This window comes from Cricetulus griseus, chromosome 6 (assembly GCF_003668045.3).
Source record: "Cricetulus griseus strain 17A/GY chromosome 6, alternate assembly CriGri-PICRH-1.0, whole genome shotgun sequence".
Taxonomy (NCBI): domain Eukaryota; kingdom Metazoa; phylum Chordata; class Mammalia; order Rodentia; family Cricetidae; genus Cricetulus; species Cricetulus griseus.
Genome location: NC_048599.1, coordinates 22,398,629 through 22,418,576, shown reverse-complemented (window position 1 = coordinate 22,418,576; position 19,948 = coordinate 22,398,629). Strand labels below are relative to the sequence as shown.

The following is a 19,948-nucleotide window of genomic DNA, read 5'->3' as shown; positions in this document are numbered from 1 at the left end:
TTGGATAGTAGAGGTGATTTCCAGAGGCTTGAAGAAAAATCAAAATGTCAAGTGTTTTAATTGTGGCAAACAAGGTCACCTAAAAAGAAATTGTAGATAGGGTATTCCTAGAAACAATGTTTCTTCTAATCCAAACAGAAGGCCCTTGCCTTCTGGAAAATGAGAAGGTGAGATAAAGTCTGACACTGAACCAATGAATGCAGATCAACAAGGGACAGTCAAGGTAACCCTTTGCCATCAAGAAACACCTTGGAGGACCAATTTTTGTTTCAGGGTCCCTTAAAGATGCCGTCACCCCCAGACAGCAGGAAATAATTTTTAAGAACACACACCCACATTCCCAACAGGTAGGGTGGGCAGATTTTGGTTGTTCAGTGGGTTATGGATATTTGTTATCATTTAGGGGGGGGTATTACAAGTTGTTATTGGTCATGGTCAGGAAAAAAAAAACTGAACAAAGGACAGCAGATTCAGGGATCTTGTTCTAAAAAGAAAAGGGGATATAGAAATAGGATAAAAGGATAGATTATTGAATCTAGTTTTAATCAAAAAAGCAAATACTAGTCTTAAATATTTTATATTGATATGGATTTTTGTATATTGATACACATTTGAGGTTATTTTTCTTATACTGTATAAATGCTTCTACTTTTTTAAAAAAAGATTTTATTTATTTATTATGTATACAACATTCTGCTTCCATGTATATCTGCACACTAGAAGAGGGCACCAGATCTCATAACAGATGGTTGTGAGTCACCATGTGGTTGCTAGGAATTGAACTCAGGACCTTTGGAAGAGCAGCCACTGCTCTTAACTTCTGAGCCATCTCTCCAGCCCCTGTTTCTATTCTTGTTTAAGATATTTTTTGCAATTTGATACAAATTTAAGGTTATTTTTTGTTAGAACACACTGTACATACACTTCTAATCATGTTCAAGGTATTGTACCTATACAGCTCATTTAACAATGTAATATAAATTTCTAGTCCTTGAAAGTTATTATTACAAACTATTTAGGATAATAAAGAAATGAAGGTTAGTAGTTAGTCACCTATTATAATCAAACTTGTAGGCATGTCAGGTATGTTTTCAAGGTCAAACAAATATGTTTTAGATAGACAGGTGATCTTCACTTTGGATACCTACAGAATATGGCATTTAAAATGTTTAATAACATAAGGTTCTTTTTTTTTTTTTTTTTTTTTTAAGTGACATTAGACATTCTGCTCCTGGCAGCACCAATCTATTTCAGAGAAGATGATGGGCATCAAAGAAACTCCATATGAAGCTTACTTTTTGGTAGCAAAAGTTAGTGACTAGGCAAGAAACTCCCCTTGCCTTCACTGCTGACAGTATGCTGTCCAAATTGGACAGGCAGGGCACAAAAGAAAGTGACTGCTGAATTTGCCAAGACAAGATGGGACAGTCTTTGAAAAATCCTGTTTCACAGAGAAGTTTGTCACATAATCTAGGCCTGTAGGCCGAATATGGATGCCCCAATGCTCCAGAGGAACCTAGGGTGATGTCCAGACAGCCAGATGTTTCTGTCATTTCTTAGTTTTGGAAGTTGTTTGCTCTGCACTTCCTGTTTACTCAGTTAATGTAATTTACTTTTCAGGTTTCTGATGGAGTTGAAGACTAGACAGTTATAGTTTTCCTTATTACCAAACTCAGAAAAGAAACTCACAAAAGAGGTATAACATGTATAAGGTTGAGAGACATAAAAAGATAGTTTTGGGTTGGTAATCAAGCTAGGATAGAAAGTGAATTAGGCACAATACTTTGGATTCACCAAGAAAGGATAGATAATGGAGTATTTTCTCTGAATTTGTCAAATGCTATGGACTAGGTATTGTTGATGTAATTATTGCTTGTTTATACTTATATATAGTTGTTGTACCTATTGTATATAGTTTTTCTATGGTAGTTAAAAGCCTTCATTTTTTTTAGACAAAAAGGGGGAAATGTGTGATATTTTGTTTGTGTTCTGACAAATAAAGCTTGCTTGGAGTCAGAGGGTGGAGCTAGCCACTAGTTAACCAAAGAGGTCTGTACAGACAGGAGATAGGAAGTGATAAGATGGGCAGAGAGAGCATCAAGGCCTTTTTGGATGGAGGAACAGTGGAGGCAGGAAGAAACTGGCAGCTAGCTGCTCCCCTGCTTCTCTGATCTTTCAGGTTTTTACCCTGATATTGACTTCTGGTTTTTATTGATAAGATTAATTAGATATATGTATCAGAAAGCTGAAAGAGAAAAAATACAAGTTACATATAAAAGAAAATCCATTAGAATCATAGCTGACTTCTCAACAGAAACTTTGAAAGCCAGAAGAGCCTGGAGAAATGCACTCAAAAGTTCCAAAAAGTCCACAATGCAAATTATTGTACCAGCAAAACTATCTGCCGTGGTTGAAGAAGAAACTGAAAAGATTTATGTTCAGGGGCTGGAGAGATGGCTCAGAGGTTAAGAGCACTGACAGCTCTTTCAGAGGACCTGGGTTTAATTCTCAGCACCCATATGGCGGCTCACAGCTGTGTATAACTCCAAGATCTGACACCAAAGCACATAAAATAAAAATAAATAATTAAAAAAAAATTGTTCACCAAAACCCTAAGGAGAATACTGGAAACAATGTTTTGGACTAAAAATACAAACAGAAAAAAACAACAAAACAACTTCAATCAACACATAACTCTCAATAATAACTTAAAAATACTAACAGACTAAACTCACCAATCAAAAGACTTAGGCTAGCTGAAGGCTAGAAACAAAATAAGAAACAAAATCCAGGTCAGGGGTGGTGGTGCACACCTTTAATCCCAGCGCTTGGGAGACAGAGGCAGAGGCAGGCGGATCTCTGTTAGTTGGAGGCCAGCCTGGCCTACCTAGCGAGTTCCAGGACAGAGCAGTTAGAGCTACATAGTGAGACCTAGTCTCAAACAAACAAACAACAAACACAACAACAAAACAATAGAAAAACAAAATCCTGTTTCTGTTGTCTGCTGGTTATCCAATACAAAGTGATCAGTCCTGTCCCATATATACAAATGCCACAGTAAATGAACTCAGCAGATTATATTTATATATTTATGAATGTTAATATATTCTAATATATTCTAATAATAAGAAAAAGAAGCCATCAATTTGAGAGGGGGATGTGGGAGGGGCTGAAAGTAGAAGGGGAAAATGACATAAATATATTTCAATTAAAATTTTAAAAATTTTTGAAAAAAGTAGCAAGACTTAAAACTTACTACATGGGGGCTAGAGAGATGGCTCAGTGGTTAAGAAAACTGACTGTTCTTCTAGAGGACCTGGGTTCAATCCCCAGCGCCTACATGGCATCTCACAACTGTCTGTAACTCCAAGGTCTGACAACCTTACAGACAAACTTGCAGGTAAAACACCAATGCAAATAAAATAAATAAATTATTTTAAAAACTTACTATGTGGTCCTGATTGGACAAGTCATACTTCAATGCAAATGACTTCACTCTTCCTACATATATTGTATTGTAGAATTTGATAAGATCACCTCTTTCCTCTTTCACTGGTTCACTGGAACAGTTGGGCGTCTTTGTGGCATCTTCTATATCTGTTAGAAGAAATTATCATTCTGATAGGTATTCTGTAATATTACATTAGTGACTTGGATTACAATCCTTCTAAGAAAATTAAAAAGAAATAGAAATCCTTATAAAAAGTAGTTTTAATAGTTTTAGAAAAATCTATCTGTACACTTTACAAATAGAACTGGCAATGCAGGGGCACATGCTTGGAATCCCAGCAACTGTAAGGCTGGGTGAGGTAGGAGGATCAAGAGTTCAAGCCAGCCTGGGATAAACTATGAGACTAAACAAAAAAATCCAATCACAATGTGGAAAAATGTAATTGTGTGGACTGAATGTGGTACTCTTCTCTCTAGTGACAGGTTCAGAAAACACATTTCACAAGGGCAGTTTTTGAGCTCACTGTCAATGCAAGCCTTTATTAAAGGGGAACCAGATCTGATTAGGTTTTCAGTAACTCTTCAAATGGGTGGCAGTGGAAAACTCTCAACTTCAGACTACAAGAAGACCTGTAGCATACTGGTTGTCTAAAGAAGGCGGAACTCTAAAAGGCAAGGCATATATTCATAGGTTAAGAAAGAAGCAAAATGAGCCAGATATGGTGGCACACATCTTTGATAGCAGGCAGCACAAAGAGTTCCAGGTCAGCTAGGGCTATGTAGTGAGACCCCCAGCTCAACACATAAAAGAAAATGAAGATGAATTGTTTGTGTTTAGCGTTTGGCAAATGCAAGGCAAGTAAGTAGTAGGAACAGATGTTTGTTTTTGAGAGTCTTATTCTGTAATAGAAGAAAACTTCAAACTTGCAGTCATATTCCTGCCTCAGCCTCTAGTGTTGGGATTTAGGCATCAGCCACCACAACTGGCCAGCACATCCTCCGCCCCTTTTTTTGTTTTTTCAAGACAGGGTTTCTCTGTGAAGCTTTGGAGCCTGAAGATCAGGCTGGCCTTGAACTCACAGAGAGCTGCCTGCCTCTGCCTCCCAAGTGCAGGGACTAAAGGCATGTTCCACTAAGGCACATTCTAGGACTCTTTTGCTTTCTTTTGCATAACAGGAACTCTAAATTCGCTCAAAGTGCTTTCCTGTTTGTTTCCTATTTGTTGGTGTCACTCTGAAATAGATTCTCACTTTAGGCAGAGCTTTAGGCTACTCACTGTTTAGGGAAATGTATATAAACTTCAGCTTAGGGCAGGAGAGATGGTTCAGAGGTTAAGAGCACCATCTGCTCTTCCAGAGGTCCTGAGTTCAATTCCCAGCAACCACATGGTGGCTCACAACCATCTACAATGAGATCTGGTGCCCTCTTCTGGTGTGCAGATATATATGGAAGCAGAATGTTGTATACATAATAGATAAATAAAATCTTTAAACAAAACAAAACAAAACAAAAAAAAACTTCAGCTTACTTGTAATTTTGGTTGTGAGCCTAGCCTTTAATGGCTGAGCTACCCTTCCAGCCCTTCAGCTTACTTGTATAGGAATCACTTGTTTCTTTCTTTCTTTTTCCTGCCTGAGACAAGGTTTCTTTGTGCAATAGCCCTGGCTGCCCTCGAATCAGCACTGTAGACCAGACTGGCCTCAAGCTCACAGAGATCCACTAGCCTCTGCCTCCCAAGTGCTGGGAGTAAATGTGTGCACCACCATGCCAGCCTGTTCCTTTACAGTAGTGAAGACCCTACTGCCAATTAAAAGAAATTCAGCATATAAAAATGAGTATTTTCAACAGAGCTGAAGCATGCCTTTGCCTTAGGAAAACCGGAAAACTGAAACAGTTCAGGGTCATGCAATTCCTGGGAACCTCCAAAAGGGTCTCATACCCAATTAGGAAGTCATCTCCCACAGCAAAGTGCTGGGGATTAAAGTCAGGGCCTGCACATTCTGGCAAAGTGCTCTTCTGACCTCCATGGGTACTTGTACACAATACATAAATTAAAAAACAAAAACTTTAAAACCACCTAGATAAGGGCTAGAGACATAGCTCAATGGTTATAGGCACTTTTTGCTCTTGCAGAGGACCTAGGTTTAGTTCCCAGCACCCACATGGTGGCTCACAGTCCATCCAGTTCCAGGGGCTCTGACACCTTTTTCTGGCCTCCAAGGGCACATGCAGCATCTATACATATTTTAAAAAATTAAAAACAAAACAAAACCCCAAGGTTACAGTCCTTAGGATAAAATAAACAAGCTGCCTATTTGGCTCTGCCATTAGAGATGCTTCTTTTGGCATGTGGTACCCTGTACAACTTCAGACTCTTATAGAATCTCCTCCATCAACAGGAAGGCTTTTACCAGACATGGTCCCTCAACCTTGAGCTTTTCAACTTTTAGAAGTTTAAGATATAAATTTCTGTTTTTTTCTTAACTATACAGTATAACGGGTGAGTTCCAAGGTTCTCCCCTCTCCTTCCTGCTGTTATCCACCATTATGTTTGCCTCCTGACAATAATGAAATAATGGAGTCAGTTGACCATGGAACAATAACTCTGAACCCATCATATCTTCTTTTTTTCCTTCCTTCCTTCCTTCCTTCCTTCCTTCCTTCCTTCCTTCCTTCCTTCCTTCCTTCCTTCCTTTAAATGATTTCTCTCAGATGTGTTGTTGCCACAAAAACTTAGCACAATGGGACTGTTGACTGAGATCTTCAAAGTTTACATTGCAGTGAGCCTGTCTGTTACTTTTCTTGCTGCTGTGATACAATATTCTAAAAGCACTTCAGGAGAAGGGCTTTGTTTTGGCACAGGGTCAAGGGTATGGCCCATCATGACAGGAAGTCACAGCAGCTGCATCCACAGTCAGATGCAGAGAATGATGGATGTACACACAGCTAGCTTCCTCATGCAGTCTAGGACCCAGGGAACCTCCTTGTGACAACTGCTCCTAATTGTGCCTGGAGTCTTACTAGGTGATTGCAGATCTTGTTGACAATGACGAACCAACCCAACACTATAGTGAACAGAGCTATGCAATTTCAAAATTGCTTTTAGGTCTGAGAGTGTAGTGCAGTGGAAGAGTGCTTTCGTGCACACTTAGGGCTTTGGGCTTAATCTCCAGCAATGCAAGAAAAAAAGTGTGTGTGTGATGGACCAGTTAAAAACATGTACTGCTCTTGCAGAGGACAGTTTGGTTCCCAGCACCACATCAGACAGATTACAAATGCCCCTAACTTCGGCTCAGGGGATCCCAACACCCTCTTCTGGTCTCCACAGGCACACACCCACAGTTAGTTTCTCTCCCCCCACCACAAATCTTTAAAAACAGTGAGAGTGTATTACTCATTCCTCCTACATTATGAGTCCATGTTATCTGATACCTACTATATTGTGTACAATGTAGTCAAAGATTTATTATGTATAGCATATTAAGTTGGATAGCTTACCACCATCTGTCATTTCACAATCACCATTGTATGCCACAACTTCTCTTGGAATACTTTTTAAGAGAACACTCCTATATACCTATAAGCCAAAGGAGGAAGGATCACTTAGTCACAAAGGGATACAAATTAAGCAAAATCCAAACAATAGCAAAATAAAGTCAGTTAAGAAATAATTCTCATATGGGTTATCATCAAGAGTTAAAATTGGCCAGGCAGCGGTAGCACACAACCTTTAATCCCAGCACTCATGAGGCAGAGGCAGGTAGATCTCTGTGAGTTTGAGGCCAGCCTAGTCTACAAGCAAGTTTCAGGACATCCAAGGCTATACAGAGAAACCCCATCTTGAAAACACAAAAAGAAAGAGGATGGGTGAGGGGAGGAGGGGCGGAGGGGCAGAGGGAGGGAAGGGAGGGAAGGGAGGGAAGGGAGGGAAGGGTGGGAAGGGAGGGAGGTTGGTTATTAGTAGTCAAATGTTGTGGTGTACACTTTTAATCCCAGCACTCAGGAGGCAAAAGCAGGCAGATCTTGGTGAATTTAAATCCAATCTGGTCCATATAGTTAAGTTTCTGGCCAGCTAGGGCTACATAGTGAGATTCTGTCTCAAAAAAATAAATAAATAAAAATAAATAAATAAATAAAAATAAAACCCAACAAACAATGAAATGTTATTACATAAATCTTTTGCTAGATTTTCTAGTGAAAAATGTCTCTCCTCCTAAAATGAACAGAAGTTACTCCAGAATTTGTGGGAATATATGCATGAGATGGATGAGCCAGAAAGAGTCAGATTTCCTGGCTTCCTTTTAAACAGTCCTTTAACTATTTCTTGGGGGCTGGAGAGATGGCTCAGTGGTTAAGAGCACTGACCACTCTTCCAGAGGACCCAGGTTCAATTCCTAGCATTCATATGTCATATGGAGGCTCACAACCATCTGTAACTCCAGTTCTAGGGGACCTGACACACTTACACAGATGTACATGCAGGCAAAACACCAATACACATAAAATAAACAAAATTTAAAAAACAAAATAAACAAAAGAAACCTACTTCTTGAGTTTACTAACCAGAACATCTAAACTACAGTAGAACCATCTATCAAATAACTACTTTTTATAACTTGTCAGCAAAGAAATGGCACAAAAATGTTATTTTTGGACAGTAAGAAAAAAAAAAGTAACTTACATGACTATTAGCTTGTGGCTGATTCCTATAACTTTTCATTATTTCTTGAAAAGTTCTTTCTTCTTTTGTTACCTAGGGAATAAAAAAATTACATTTATCAACTACTTTTGAAAGAAAAATGGCTCTGGACAAAACTTCAATTATAGTTTGGTATGAGAGCAGGCTTGCAGAAAGCCATTAACCCCAGGCCAATCCATGATTAAAAACCACATACAATTATGATTTTTGCTACCTTTAAAGTTCAGTCTTTGTGGCCTGTGGGCACACAGTTAACAGTTTCATTAAACAAAAAGCACTAGAACTGGTATGATAGAACTATAATGAAAATGAATTTTATGAAAAACAGTAGAAGAAAATGCAGAACTGCTGAATCCCCTGCAGTCTCTGGTTTTATTACTTTTAAGTACTTATTTAAAAGTAAATTAACCACCTACTATCAGACAGAAAATGTCTTGCAGTAATTCATAAAAACTGAGTAGTTATTACAGGATTAGATTTTGAACATTTTAAGACAGTTTGTAAGAGTTCTAATACTTAGAAGTCACAGTAGGCCTAAAGAAAGGAAAGAGTTTAGTGACCCAAAGAGGAATCCCTTCTGCTATCTGTTATTGTTATCATAACAAAGGCTTCAATTAATCCTTCCCTGAATTAGCACTGAACCCATTTTCTATAATGATAACTTAGAAGTGGAAAAGCCTCAATTCTGACAGATTTCTGAAAAAAACCAAATGATTTCAATGAAAACATTTATTAATACTTTATACAGAGATTTTTTGATTTTTATATGTATGAGTGTTTTATCTGCATGAATGCCTATGTTCCAAATGTATGTTTGGAGGCAAGGCAGCCAGAAGAAGATATCAGATCCCCTAGTACTAGAGTTATAGGACGTTGGGTGCTGGGAATTGAACCTACGTCATCTTGAAGAATAACCAGTGCTTGAGCCACCTCTCCAGCTTCTATATATCAGTTTTAAAGAGGAATTAGACAGGAAGGTCACAAGAGAGTTTGGAAATACACCCTTTGCCTCAAACACTTAAAAATCAGGTCTTAAAATTATATACATTGGCTATGATTGTTAGTTTGGCCAATATATTGTCAAAACAGAAGTTTAAATGATTTTTCTCATATATGTCAAACTTTTAAAAAACAAGCAAGATAGGTTATTTTGTGACCAAAACATGGTACAGCAACTAAAAGCAAAACTTTTGCAAAGCAGCACAATATAAATCAAAGAAAAGCAATACAGAACAGAGGCATCCGGCACCGGATCATGAATGAAGACAGCCTGTGTTGTCACTTACTGGGTAACTTTAGCCAAGTGACTTTCCGTTCTGGGCCTTACTCACCTGAATGTAATGCTCACTTTACCTTTAAGTCTTACATCAGAGATGTCACAGGTAGAGGTGGAAAAGTGCTATTCACATTTCCCACTTTCTTTAAGCCCGTGTTTACTTTTTAAAAACCTAGAATTTCATGTATGATGATAATGATGGTGTGTATGCGAACTCAGGAGCACATCTGATACAGAACATGTGTGACATCAGAGGACAATATTCAGGAGTCAGTTTTCCCTTTCCCTTCTTCCACTGTGGGTACCAGAAATCAAATTCAGGCTATCAGGCTTGTGTGGCAAGCACCTTTACCTACTGAGCCAGCTTACTGTTCCATAGCAAACTGTAGTCTTATTGAGTGGAAAAGCAGATTATTATGAAACTTACAGGCAAGTCGAGACAATATAGTAGCTTGAAATTATTAATTATGGTAAACAATATTGGGTTGTAGCACAAAAAGAAAACCAAGAATCATGTTCAGCAGCTTTTTATGGATGCTTCAAGTTAAACCAACGAGGGCAAAGACCTTCTCCCATCCTATACATACTTTTGCCATGATGTAAAAGGCACACAGAAGGAGCTGATCCAAATGCCTATCTTTCATTAAATCAGGGCAGTGAACTAAAGTGAATTCAAAACATGTCCAGATCTTCCTTCGTAACTCATTTGAAACATCAAGTTTTAAACATAAATCACGTAAGCGCACACTTGCCAAATGATAGACCTAAGATAGAAGAAAACAAATTGTTATAAGACAAATCATTTCTCAAGTTTTTATGTCTTACCATGAATATGGGCTCATAGGCCAAGGTTAAAAAAGCAGGTAGGCTGTTAATTATCAAATCATCGAAATTTCCCTGTTTTATAGCATTAGTTCACTATTGGATAGAGAGTATAGATGAAAGCAAAATACTCTTTAGAAAATTACTTTACAGTGTTTTTTTTTTTTAAAGTTCATGCCTATAACTCTATAATACCAACATGTAAAGTAAGGAAAAGTAAAAGCAGGGTTAACCTGCATCATAACTATTATGACTTCAAACTTTTTCAAGAGTTCAGAAGCCCCTGTGTATTCTCTTTGGGTTGGAGTAAAATTGATGGAACCTTTACTAGGCCAGGTAGTAAAGATCTGAATTTTTCTGAGCCTGAAAATGACTCAGGAAGCAAAACTATTAAAAAGAGAAAAACAAACAAAAAGACTCTTGGAGTTAGAAAGATAGCTCTATGGTTTACAGTGTGCTTGGTGCCTAAGGAGGCTACAAGAATGTCAGAGTCCCTAGGATTGTAGTTACAGACTATTGTGAAACACTACTGGGTGCTGGGAATTGAACTTGGGTCTTCTGGTAGAGCAGCCAGTACTCTTAACTACTGAGTCATTTCTCCATCCCCTAAATAAACATATTTTAAAAATAAAGTAGGGAATGACTGAGGAAGACATCCAACATGTATATCCACACCTACATATGCACATATACATATTCAAAAGAAAAAAACTTGTCAAGGTTAGGAATTTTTATGCATCAAAGAATATAATCAACAGAGTAAAAAAAAAAAAAAACCCAACTCCTGCAATGGAAGAAAACATCTGAAAATCATGAATCTGGGGGCACCGCACAAGTATGGTGCATAGATATACACCCATATACATAAAAATCATCTAAATGTAAAATAAAGATGAATACACAATGCCCTGGTTCAATACTCAATACCCCAGTCCACAAAAAGGAAATGAAAATCAAACTATGATGAATTACTACTTAACACTCATGGCTATTACTAAAAGAAAAAATGGTGAGCTCCACTGCTTGTCTTCTGTGAGGACTGCTGCCTCTACTACTGACAATGCAGACCTTTGTGAAAACTGCAAGTTAAGCCCAGTGACACCACTAAGAAAGTCCAACAAAGCTTTTTCAATACAGTATCTAGAAGAGCCCTTTTTGTTCCTGTTCCTGGGCTTGAGGGGAGGTGTCTTAGTTTCCCCTTTCTTTTAAGCTTTTAAACTGTTACAATGTACTATCAATAAAGTTTGTGTATTCCTACACACACACACACACACACAAAAAAAAAAAAAACCAACAAAAAAAAAAAACAAAAACCAAAACCCACAGAAAATGCCTGTTGCTAAAGAGAACATGTTCATTGGTGGTAAGATTATAAATTGGTACAGCCATGCAGAAACCACAACAGCAGCTGTACAAACAAATATTGAGGGCTGGGGGACACGACAGCTCAAGTCACTAAAGTGCTTGCTGTACAAACATGAGAACTGGGGTTCAGTGCCCGGAACTGACTAAAACAGAAAACAGGTTATGGTGGGGTGGGGTGGAGCCGATGGGAATCCCTGCCAGCTCACCTAGCTTACCTGGTGAATTCCAGATCAGTGAGAGGCTCTCAAGAAAAAAAAAAAAAAAAAAAAAAAAAAGGTGAATGGCACATAAAGAGTGACAGTCAAGGTTATCATCCTCTGGCCCACAGCCCCTGACACATTAAATACTGAATTACTGTCTCATTTCTAGGAATGTACTCAAACTGAAAGCAGAGACTCAGCGGTAACAACACAAACATCCACCAACAGATGATGTGCATATACACACAGAACTATTATTCATTTAGCTTTAAAATGGAAAGAAATCCCCACCTAGGCTATCACACAGATGAATGCTGAAGGTGTGCTCAGTGAAATAAGCCAGCCAACAAAGACAAACTGTTGTGTGACTTCACTAAATAGGGCATCTTTCAAACAGGGAGTCAAATACACAGAGACAAGAAACAGAAAGGCGAGCGCCTGAGGTTGAGAGCAAGAGATGGTGGCTTTCTCTTTGAGGAGTAAGGAGTTTCTGAGTGGGAAGATGAAAAAGATCTGGAGATGGACGGTGGCAAAGGTTACACAAAATGTTAGTGTATCTAGCACCAGACTGCACACCTACAAGTTAAAGTTGCAAATTTTAGGCTATGTATATTAAAAAAAAAAAAAAAAGAGGCCATCACTGCTTGTATTAAATCTTTCTTCAATAAAGTTAACTCTTATCAGAGGCTATAGAAACACATACCTTTCTATAAAACAGTGCTAAGGACCCTGTTCTCTTGGGTTTGCTTATTCCAGTCAGATGAGCATCTTGTGCTTTAGTCAGATGGGTCTGTTTTGGAGAAGCACCAAGTAATGAGTGCGCAGTCAGTGATACAGGGCTCTCAGCTTTGCATTCCTGAGTTGTATTCATAGAAATAGGAACCAGTGTGATCTCTCCAGCATCATTGGCAACACCTGAATGCAAAAGCAAGAGTTCTCAGTTTGAGATACAAGCTGAATGTTCCTAGTAAAGTTGTCAATTTACATATCCACACACGTATGATGTCTGTGTGTGAATAAGCATAGGGATATGTTAGAAAAGAAGGTAGCTGTAACATAGTAGTAACTATATGTTGGAAATGAAGTTTTGATTTTCTCTTTCTGAAATAAGATCATGTCTTATTTTGATAATTTTATGATTAATTTCATTTAAAGAAACAAATTTTGAGTAGGAGGCTATGATGATTCATGCCTATAATCTAGGTACTTGGGAGTCTAAGGCAGGAAGATTGCTGTGAATTTGAGGCCAGCCCAGGCACGATTGTAGCAGTCTTGCAGTGAACTTGTAACAGTGGCCATACCCATCTTGGGCGTGGCCTCAGGCAGATGGAAGCAGAAAGAGGGAAGCTTCAAGCATGGCATTCCTTTTCGAGGTCTTTCTGGAAGGGCAGAGAAACGTTCCCACGGTTCTTTGTATTTTTCTGTGTAACTGTTCCCCAATAAACACCCATTTATCACTTATCTTGGTCTAGTGAAATAATTACATCCTTGCCTTCACATGGGAGTTAAAGCCAGCCAGGTATAGAGGCCCTGTCTCAAAAACAGACAACCAAAAACACCTTGTCCTTTATTTTGTATGTGCCTGTGATGTTTTTATATGTCAATTAAAACTTTTAAAAACATCATTTACTTCTTTTGTGTATGGGGAGGGGTGTATGTGTGTGCCATGATGTGTGTGTGTGGAGGTGGAGTCAGTTCTCTCCTTCTATCATGGGGATTCTGGGGACTGAACTTGGGTTGTCAGGCTTGCAGGAAAGATCCTTTAGCTGATGAGCCATCTCACTGGTCCTACTTTAATAATTTAAAAAGCAGATTTTACTCTTTTGTGCACGTAAGATGTCTTTAATTGAAAAAAAAAAATCTCTCCTAGAATATAAAGCTCAGATAATGAAGCAAATTCTTTTTTTTTTTTTTTTTTTTAAGGGAATCTTTTTTTTGGTTGTGAGCCTAGCCTTTAATGGCTGAGCCATCTCTCCAGCCCGGGAATCTTTTTTTTTAAAGATTTTATTTATTTATTATGTATACAACATTCTGCTTCCATGTATATCTGCACACCAGAAAAGGGCACCAGATCTCATAACAGATGGTTGTGAGCCACAATGTGGTTGCTGGGAATTGAACTCAGGACCTCTGGAAGAGCAGTCGGTGTTCTTAATCTCTGAGCCAAATCTCCAGCCCCATAATGAAGCAAATTCTAACAACAGAAAGGCTTATAAATTTATAAAATGTGAAAATATGAAAAGTGGTATAGGCCAAAACAAAACAAGAATACTTTTAGGGTAGTATACGCCGGGTAGTGGTGGTGCACACCTTTAGTTCCAACACTCAGGAGGTAGAGGCAGGCGGATCTCTGTGAATTTGAGACCAGCCTGGTCTACAAGAGCTAGTTCCAGAACACCCTCCAAAGACACAGAGAAACCCTGTCTCAAAAAACCAAAAAAAAAAAAAAAAGACCTATATATGCTACTATGAAGGCAGACACATGTCATACATTATCAAAATACACAGAATGTAAAATATGAAGGGTGCGCCTTAATGTAAGCTGTGGGCTTTGGGTGGTGATGCACCAATGTGGGCTTGCTGATTCTAAGAAACATGCTGGCCTGGTGTAATGTTGATTTTCAGAGGCTGTGGGAAAGAACAGGGATGATGACAGGCAGTGTATGAGAAATATCTTTCAATTCTGCAGTGAATTTTTAAATTCCCTAAAATACAGGGTCAGTTAAAGGAAAAGAATTTTGGTTTAAGAATAAAATACTGGGGCTGAATATTGGTTCAATAATAGCGTTTGTTGCTCCTGCAGAGGACCCAATGTTCAGTTCCCAGCATTCACATGGTGGCTCAATCACCTGTACTCCCAGCTCCAAGGAAATGTGACATCATCTTCTGGCTTCTGTGGGCATCAGGCATGTACATGGTGCATAGAATAAAATTAAATCTTTAAAAAAGTGTTAGATCATGTAATCCAATTTAATAAGACATTTCTTCTCCCTTCTCCTGCTCCTCCTCCTCCTCTTCTTCTTTTTCCAAGACAGGTTTCTCTGCAGCTTTGGAGCCTGTCCGGAACTTGCTCTGTATACCAGGTTGGCCTCAAACACACACACATCCATCCACCTGCCTCTGCCTATGTCTCCCGAGTGCTACGCCACTACTGCCCAGCACTTAATAAGACATTTCTTATATTTTTATCTAACCCAAAAGTATAAAGTAGAGATGAAGATGTTACCATGCAAAGGAACTGTAACTTTCTGTCCTGTTGTCCCCGTTACTGTGGCTGTGGCCATTGTCAGCAGAGCTTGTCCAGGGGAAATTGATAAACTTTCAGCAGTAACACTTGAAGGAGCAATTTTCAGTTTTGTTCCTTCTGCCATAATCTTATCCATAAACATCTCCTTTGGTGGGTCATCCCCAAAAAGTCTTCTCTTAGCACTCCCTGCAGCAGGAGAGCTGAAGCGTTCATGGACAGAAATTGGAGACAGCGGTTGCATATCTAACAAAGAGAAAAAGAAGAGTTTAAAGTCAGGTTTACTTTACAGGGATGGGCAGAGACAGGCAGATCCCAGAATGACCTTGAACTCATAGGGATCCACCTTCCTTTGCCTCCTGTGTACTGGGATAAAGCACCACCACACCCAGCTCAAATCCAGTATTTCTGAGATATATTCAATCCTACATCATTGTCCACAATTTTTTTTTTTTACCACTTTCCTGAGCCAATTTCACAAGTATAAAATGTACTTTTTTTTGGTTTTATGAATGTAAGGCAAACAAACATTCTACCCCTGAACTACAGTACCTACCATATATAATGGTGAGGGCATCTCAGTTATCTATTTCACATTCAGTAGGTAATTAGTCAATCTACTTTTAAAACATAGGTAATAAAAATTACTCTGGAAATGATGTGGGGGCTCTGCGTATTGGAGAGATGGTTGGGGAAGCACCTGTGGCTAAATGAAAATCTTTCAATGACTCTGGATGTTACAAAGCAGCTCTGCTTTCATTAGTTCTCAGGAAACAAGTAGATTCTTGTAGTGCCCATGACTCACAAGAGTTTGCAGACCCCTGAAATAGTCTTTCTTACCAGAGCACTTGCTTTGCACGGCTTGAGGTTCAGAGTTTGATCCTCAGCACCACAAAACAAAATAAAAACTTACAAAGAGTAATTTAGATGATGCTTGCTGCCTTCCCGTGTCATTAATAACAGAGCATCTTTATTTCTGTCCTGGCAAACTGTCATTTTTTTTAAAAGTAAGGATGGATCAGCTATTTATTTGTATACTAATTAAATTGAGTGTCTACCATAGTTTTTCCAGTATTTGCAAAGTAGCAGTAGAACAGCCAAGGTTTTCTCAACTACTCTGTAATTCTAGCACTCAGAAGGCCGAGGACAGAGGAGCATAACTCTGAAGCCAGTCTGGGATACACAGAGAAGCTCTCTCAAAAATAAAACAAACAAACAAACAAAAAAATCAAGAGGTACATAATTCAAAAATCTGAGTATGTCATAAAAAGACAAAACTGCATGCACTACAATCTTCCATTACTAAGGCTCAAAAGGTATAATTTTAAGAGTGTAGATAAGTCTTTTAGGGGATGTAGCTCAGTAGCAGAGGATAATGTTATTTTTTTCTCTGTGGCTTTGGAGGCCGTCCTGGAACTAGCTCTTGTAGACCAGGCTGATCTCAAACTCACATAGATCCGCCTGCCTCTGCCTCCTGAGTGCTGGGATTAAAGGTGTGCACCACCACTGCCTGGCTTGAGGATAATGTTTTAAATTATATTTTAGTTTATTTAGTTAGGAGGAGAATGGCAGGCCATGGTGCACAAGCAGAGATCAGAGACAACATGAGGGAACTGGTTCTCTACTTCCAGCATGGGGTCCTGGGGACTCACATGTAAGTTGTTAGGATCATGACTAGTTCCAGTACCCATTCAACAATCTTGCCAGTCCAGAAAACCTTTTTCTTTCTCCCCTCCTTTCCTCCCATCTCCTTCCCTCCTCTCTCCCTCTAAGATCTTTTGCTATATATCCTGGTTGTCCTGGAACTCACAATGTAGATCAGGCTGTCCTTGAACTCAGAGATCTTCCTGCCTCTGCTTCTAGAATGCCGGGATTCAAAGGTGTGCATCACCAGGTCCAGCCCAGAAATGCTTTTAATATGAAGAAATTATATAACAGGCCACACAGAGGTATGGGTGAAAGCACTGAGCTTCTTGTTCAATATTAATAAAGAAATTAGATGTTTTATTATATTATGGAGTTTGAAATTTTCTTCTAAAAAAAAAAAACAAATGTCTTTGTCCCCCCCACCCCAGGTTTTTCATCAGTGTTATACCTACCCCTTCGAAGACTCCCACTATCCGTCCGAACTTCCTTCACTCTTGGATGTATTATTGGAGACATTGGCATCATAGGGAGATGTCCCTGTACATTCCCTCCATTTCCTATTTCAAAGTTATTTGGGAATATAACCTACAGAAAACAAAAACCACTTCATCTTACAAAGATGAACCCAGTAATAGAAACTTATGAGAAAAAGAAACCTTAGTTTATTTCACTTCCCTTTTTATTTCTTCATAAAATGTAACATTTTTCAAAAGTTCCAATAATTACAATGTGACCTAATAATTCCAAGCATAGATAAAATACCATTCATTGACACCCAAGGGAAATGAAAACATGCCCATAAGACCTCATGTATGAATGTTCACAGCAACACCGCCACCACACACACACACACACACACACACACAGAGGCTTCTTTGTATGTAGTTCTGGCTGGCTGTCCTGGAACTTGTTCTGTAGACCAGCCTGGCCCGGAACTCACCAAGACCTGCATGCCTCTACCTCCCAAGTGCTGGGATTAAAGGTGTGCCTCACCACTGCCAAGCCAATTTTTTTTTTTTTAAATTCATATATTTTGATTGGGCTGGAGGAATAATGCAACAGGGATTGCACTGATTGCTCTTCCAGAGGACCTGGGTTAAATTCCCAGCACCGACATGGCTGCTCACAACTATCTGTAACTCCAATTCCAGGGAACCCATGGCAAAAACACCTATGCCCATAAAATAAAAATAAATTAAAAAGAAAGATACAATATATTTTTATTTCCCCTTTCCCAATTCCTCTCAGATCCACCCCACCTCCCTACCCACTCAACTTTAAGTTCTTTCTCTCTTTAAAACAAACAAAACAAGAAATACACACAAAAAAACCGACAAAAAATGAAAATAAAAATTAGTGAAAGACCAATAAGACAAAAACTGCCAATACAAAGCAAAATGAAACAGAAGTCCATAAAAATACCACTTTGTTTTGTGTTGACCACTACTCCTGAGCAAGGGGCCTGCCCTAAAATGTAGTTGACATACCCAGTGATACTCCATTGGAGAAAAGCAGGTATCAACTGCAGACACTTTTTAGGTCAGGGGTGGGACTCCCTGTACTGTGTATGTTTATATTATTGATTGTTAAATAAAATACTGTTTGGCCAATGAGACAGCAAGTTAGACGGGACTAGGAGTCAAAGAGGATTCTGGGAAATGTAGTAGAGAAGTGGTGATCCAGGCAGGAAGTGACATAGCAAGGAGACTCATATTTAAAGAAGGAGAAACAGGAAGCGTCCCTCTTTTCCCCTCTGCTCCTGCTCCAGCGGCACAATGTGATCCACCAGCAAGGAGGGATACCAATACGTTGTCCAATAAGATAAGTCTTATAACATATATAGATTTATGATAATTAAGACTGAGCTAACAGATGAGAAGTCCCAGTCATTGGCCAAGCAGCTTTGTACCTAATACAAGTTTCTGTGTATTCATTTGGGCCTAACTCGGGTGGCGGCTGGCGTAAAGCTCACATGTGGTGGTGGGGCTCAGGCGGCCTTTGGCAAAAAGTTTATTGTAACAGGGGGCCTGCCCTAAAATGTAGTTGACATACCCAGTTATACTCCATTGGAGAAAAGCAGGTATCAACTGCAGACACTTTTTAGGTCAGGGGTGGGACTCCCTGTTCATTTCCCTCTTTCAGTGCTAGTACATCTTTGGCTTGAACCTGTGTAGAGTATCATTCTGTACAGCCAAGAGGAGGAAACGTAAATATCTATCAACTGAAAGATGAAGGAATAAAATGTGGCTTATATATTCAATGGAATATTTGACAATGAAAGGAAATGAAAGGCTGATACATATTGCAATATATATGAAAGTGAAAAGAAAAGAGACACCATGGACTTAGGTAGAGCTATTTATATGACTATGCAAATCTATAGAGACAGCAAGTAGATTAGTGGTTGCTTCGGGGGAGAAAGGGATTAGAGAGAAGGGATAACCAAGTACTGAGAGTCTTAACAGATGTGATGCCTATGTTCTAAAACTGTTATCAGGCCTGTATATATCAATACAATAAAACCCACTTAACTGTACACTTTAAATGGGTGAATCATATGGTACATGAATCTTATTTTCAAAAGGCTCACTTAAAAAACTGACTGGGTGGTGGTAGTGGCACATACCTTTAATTCCAGCACTCAGGAGGCAGAAGCAGGTGGATCTCTGAGTTGAGGCTAGCCTAGTCTACAGAGTGAGTTTCAGGACAGCCAAGGATACACAGGAACCCCATTTTGAAAAACCAAACCAAACCAATCAAACAAAAATGCTATTAGCTTAGCCCTGACTTACTTCTTCACAGGTAGGAACTTTGTTTACAGAAGCATGGAGAGCTTCCCACAGTGCAGAATTACTACTCCAAGCTAAACTCTCCAAAATCTGCTCTTCAATGCTGTTCAGGTGTTTCACCATATCTCTGGAAAGCCCTTCCTCTGATCGGATCACCACCTCAATAACCTGGAAAGAACAAAGTTGAAACAACAATGAGGTTAGACCAGCAAGCAATCACTGGTCTAGGCATACAAACATGGATGACTCTAACTTTACTGTCATATAGAACCACATTGGAGTCATAATTCTGTGAACTGCTGGTATCTGCTGCAGTCTCCCCACCCTTCTCCAAGCCCCCTAACTTTCCCCTCTCCCTCCAGATCCACTGCCCCTCCATCTCCCTCTAGAAAAGAACAGGTCTTCCAGGGTATCAACTCAACACTTTTAAATATTACCATATATGGGGCTGGCATA

The 19,948-nt window shown here is 39.1% G+C and overlaps 1 protein-coding gene across 1 annotated transcript in view; it reads right to left on the bottom strand.

The window, feature by feature from the left end:
* The window catches only part of Rbl1 (RB transcriptional corepressor like 1), a 56,503-nt gene that overhangs the window by 7,903 nt on the left and 28,652 nt on the right, over positions 1-19,948 (bottom strand). Inside the window, exons 13-20 of the mRNA XM_027421280.2 lie at positions 19,496-19,660; positions 17,156-17,288; positions 15,039-15,302; positions 12,516-12,727; positions 10,013-10,189; positions 8,132-8,203; positions 6,949-7,027; positions 3,449-3,597 (exon numbers count right to left, since the gene is read on the bottom strand). Of these exons, the coding sequence (XP_027277081.1) occupies positions 3,449-3,597; positions 6,949-7,027; positions 8,132-8,203; positions 10,013-10,189; positions 12,516-12,727; positions 15,039-15,302; positions 17,156-17,288; positions 19,496-19,660 (1,251 nt within the window). The remainder of the gene's footprint in view (positions 1-3,448; positions 3,598-6,948; positions 7,028-8,131; positions 8,204-10,012; positions 10,190-12,515; positions 12,728-15,038; positions 15,303-17,155; positions 17,289-19,495; positions 19,661-19,948) is intronic.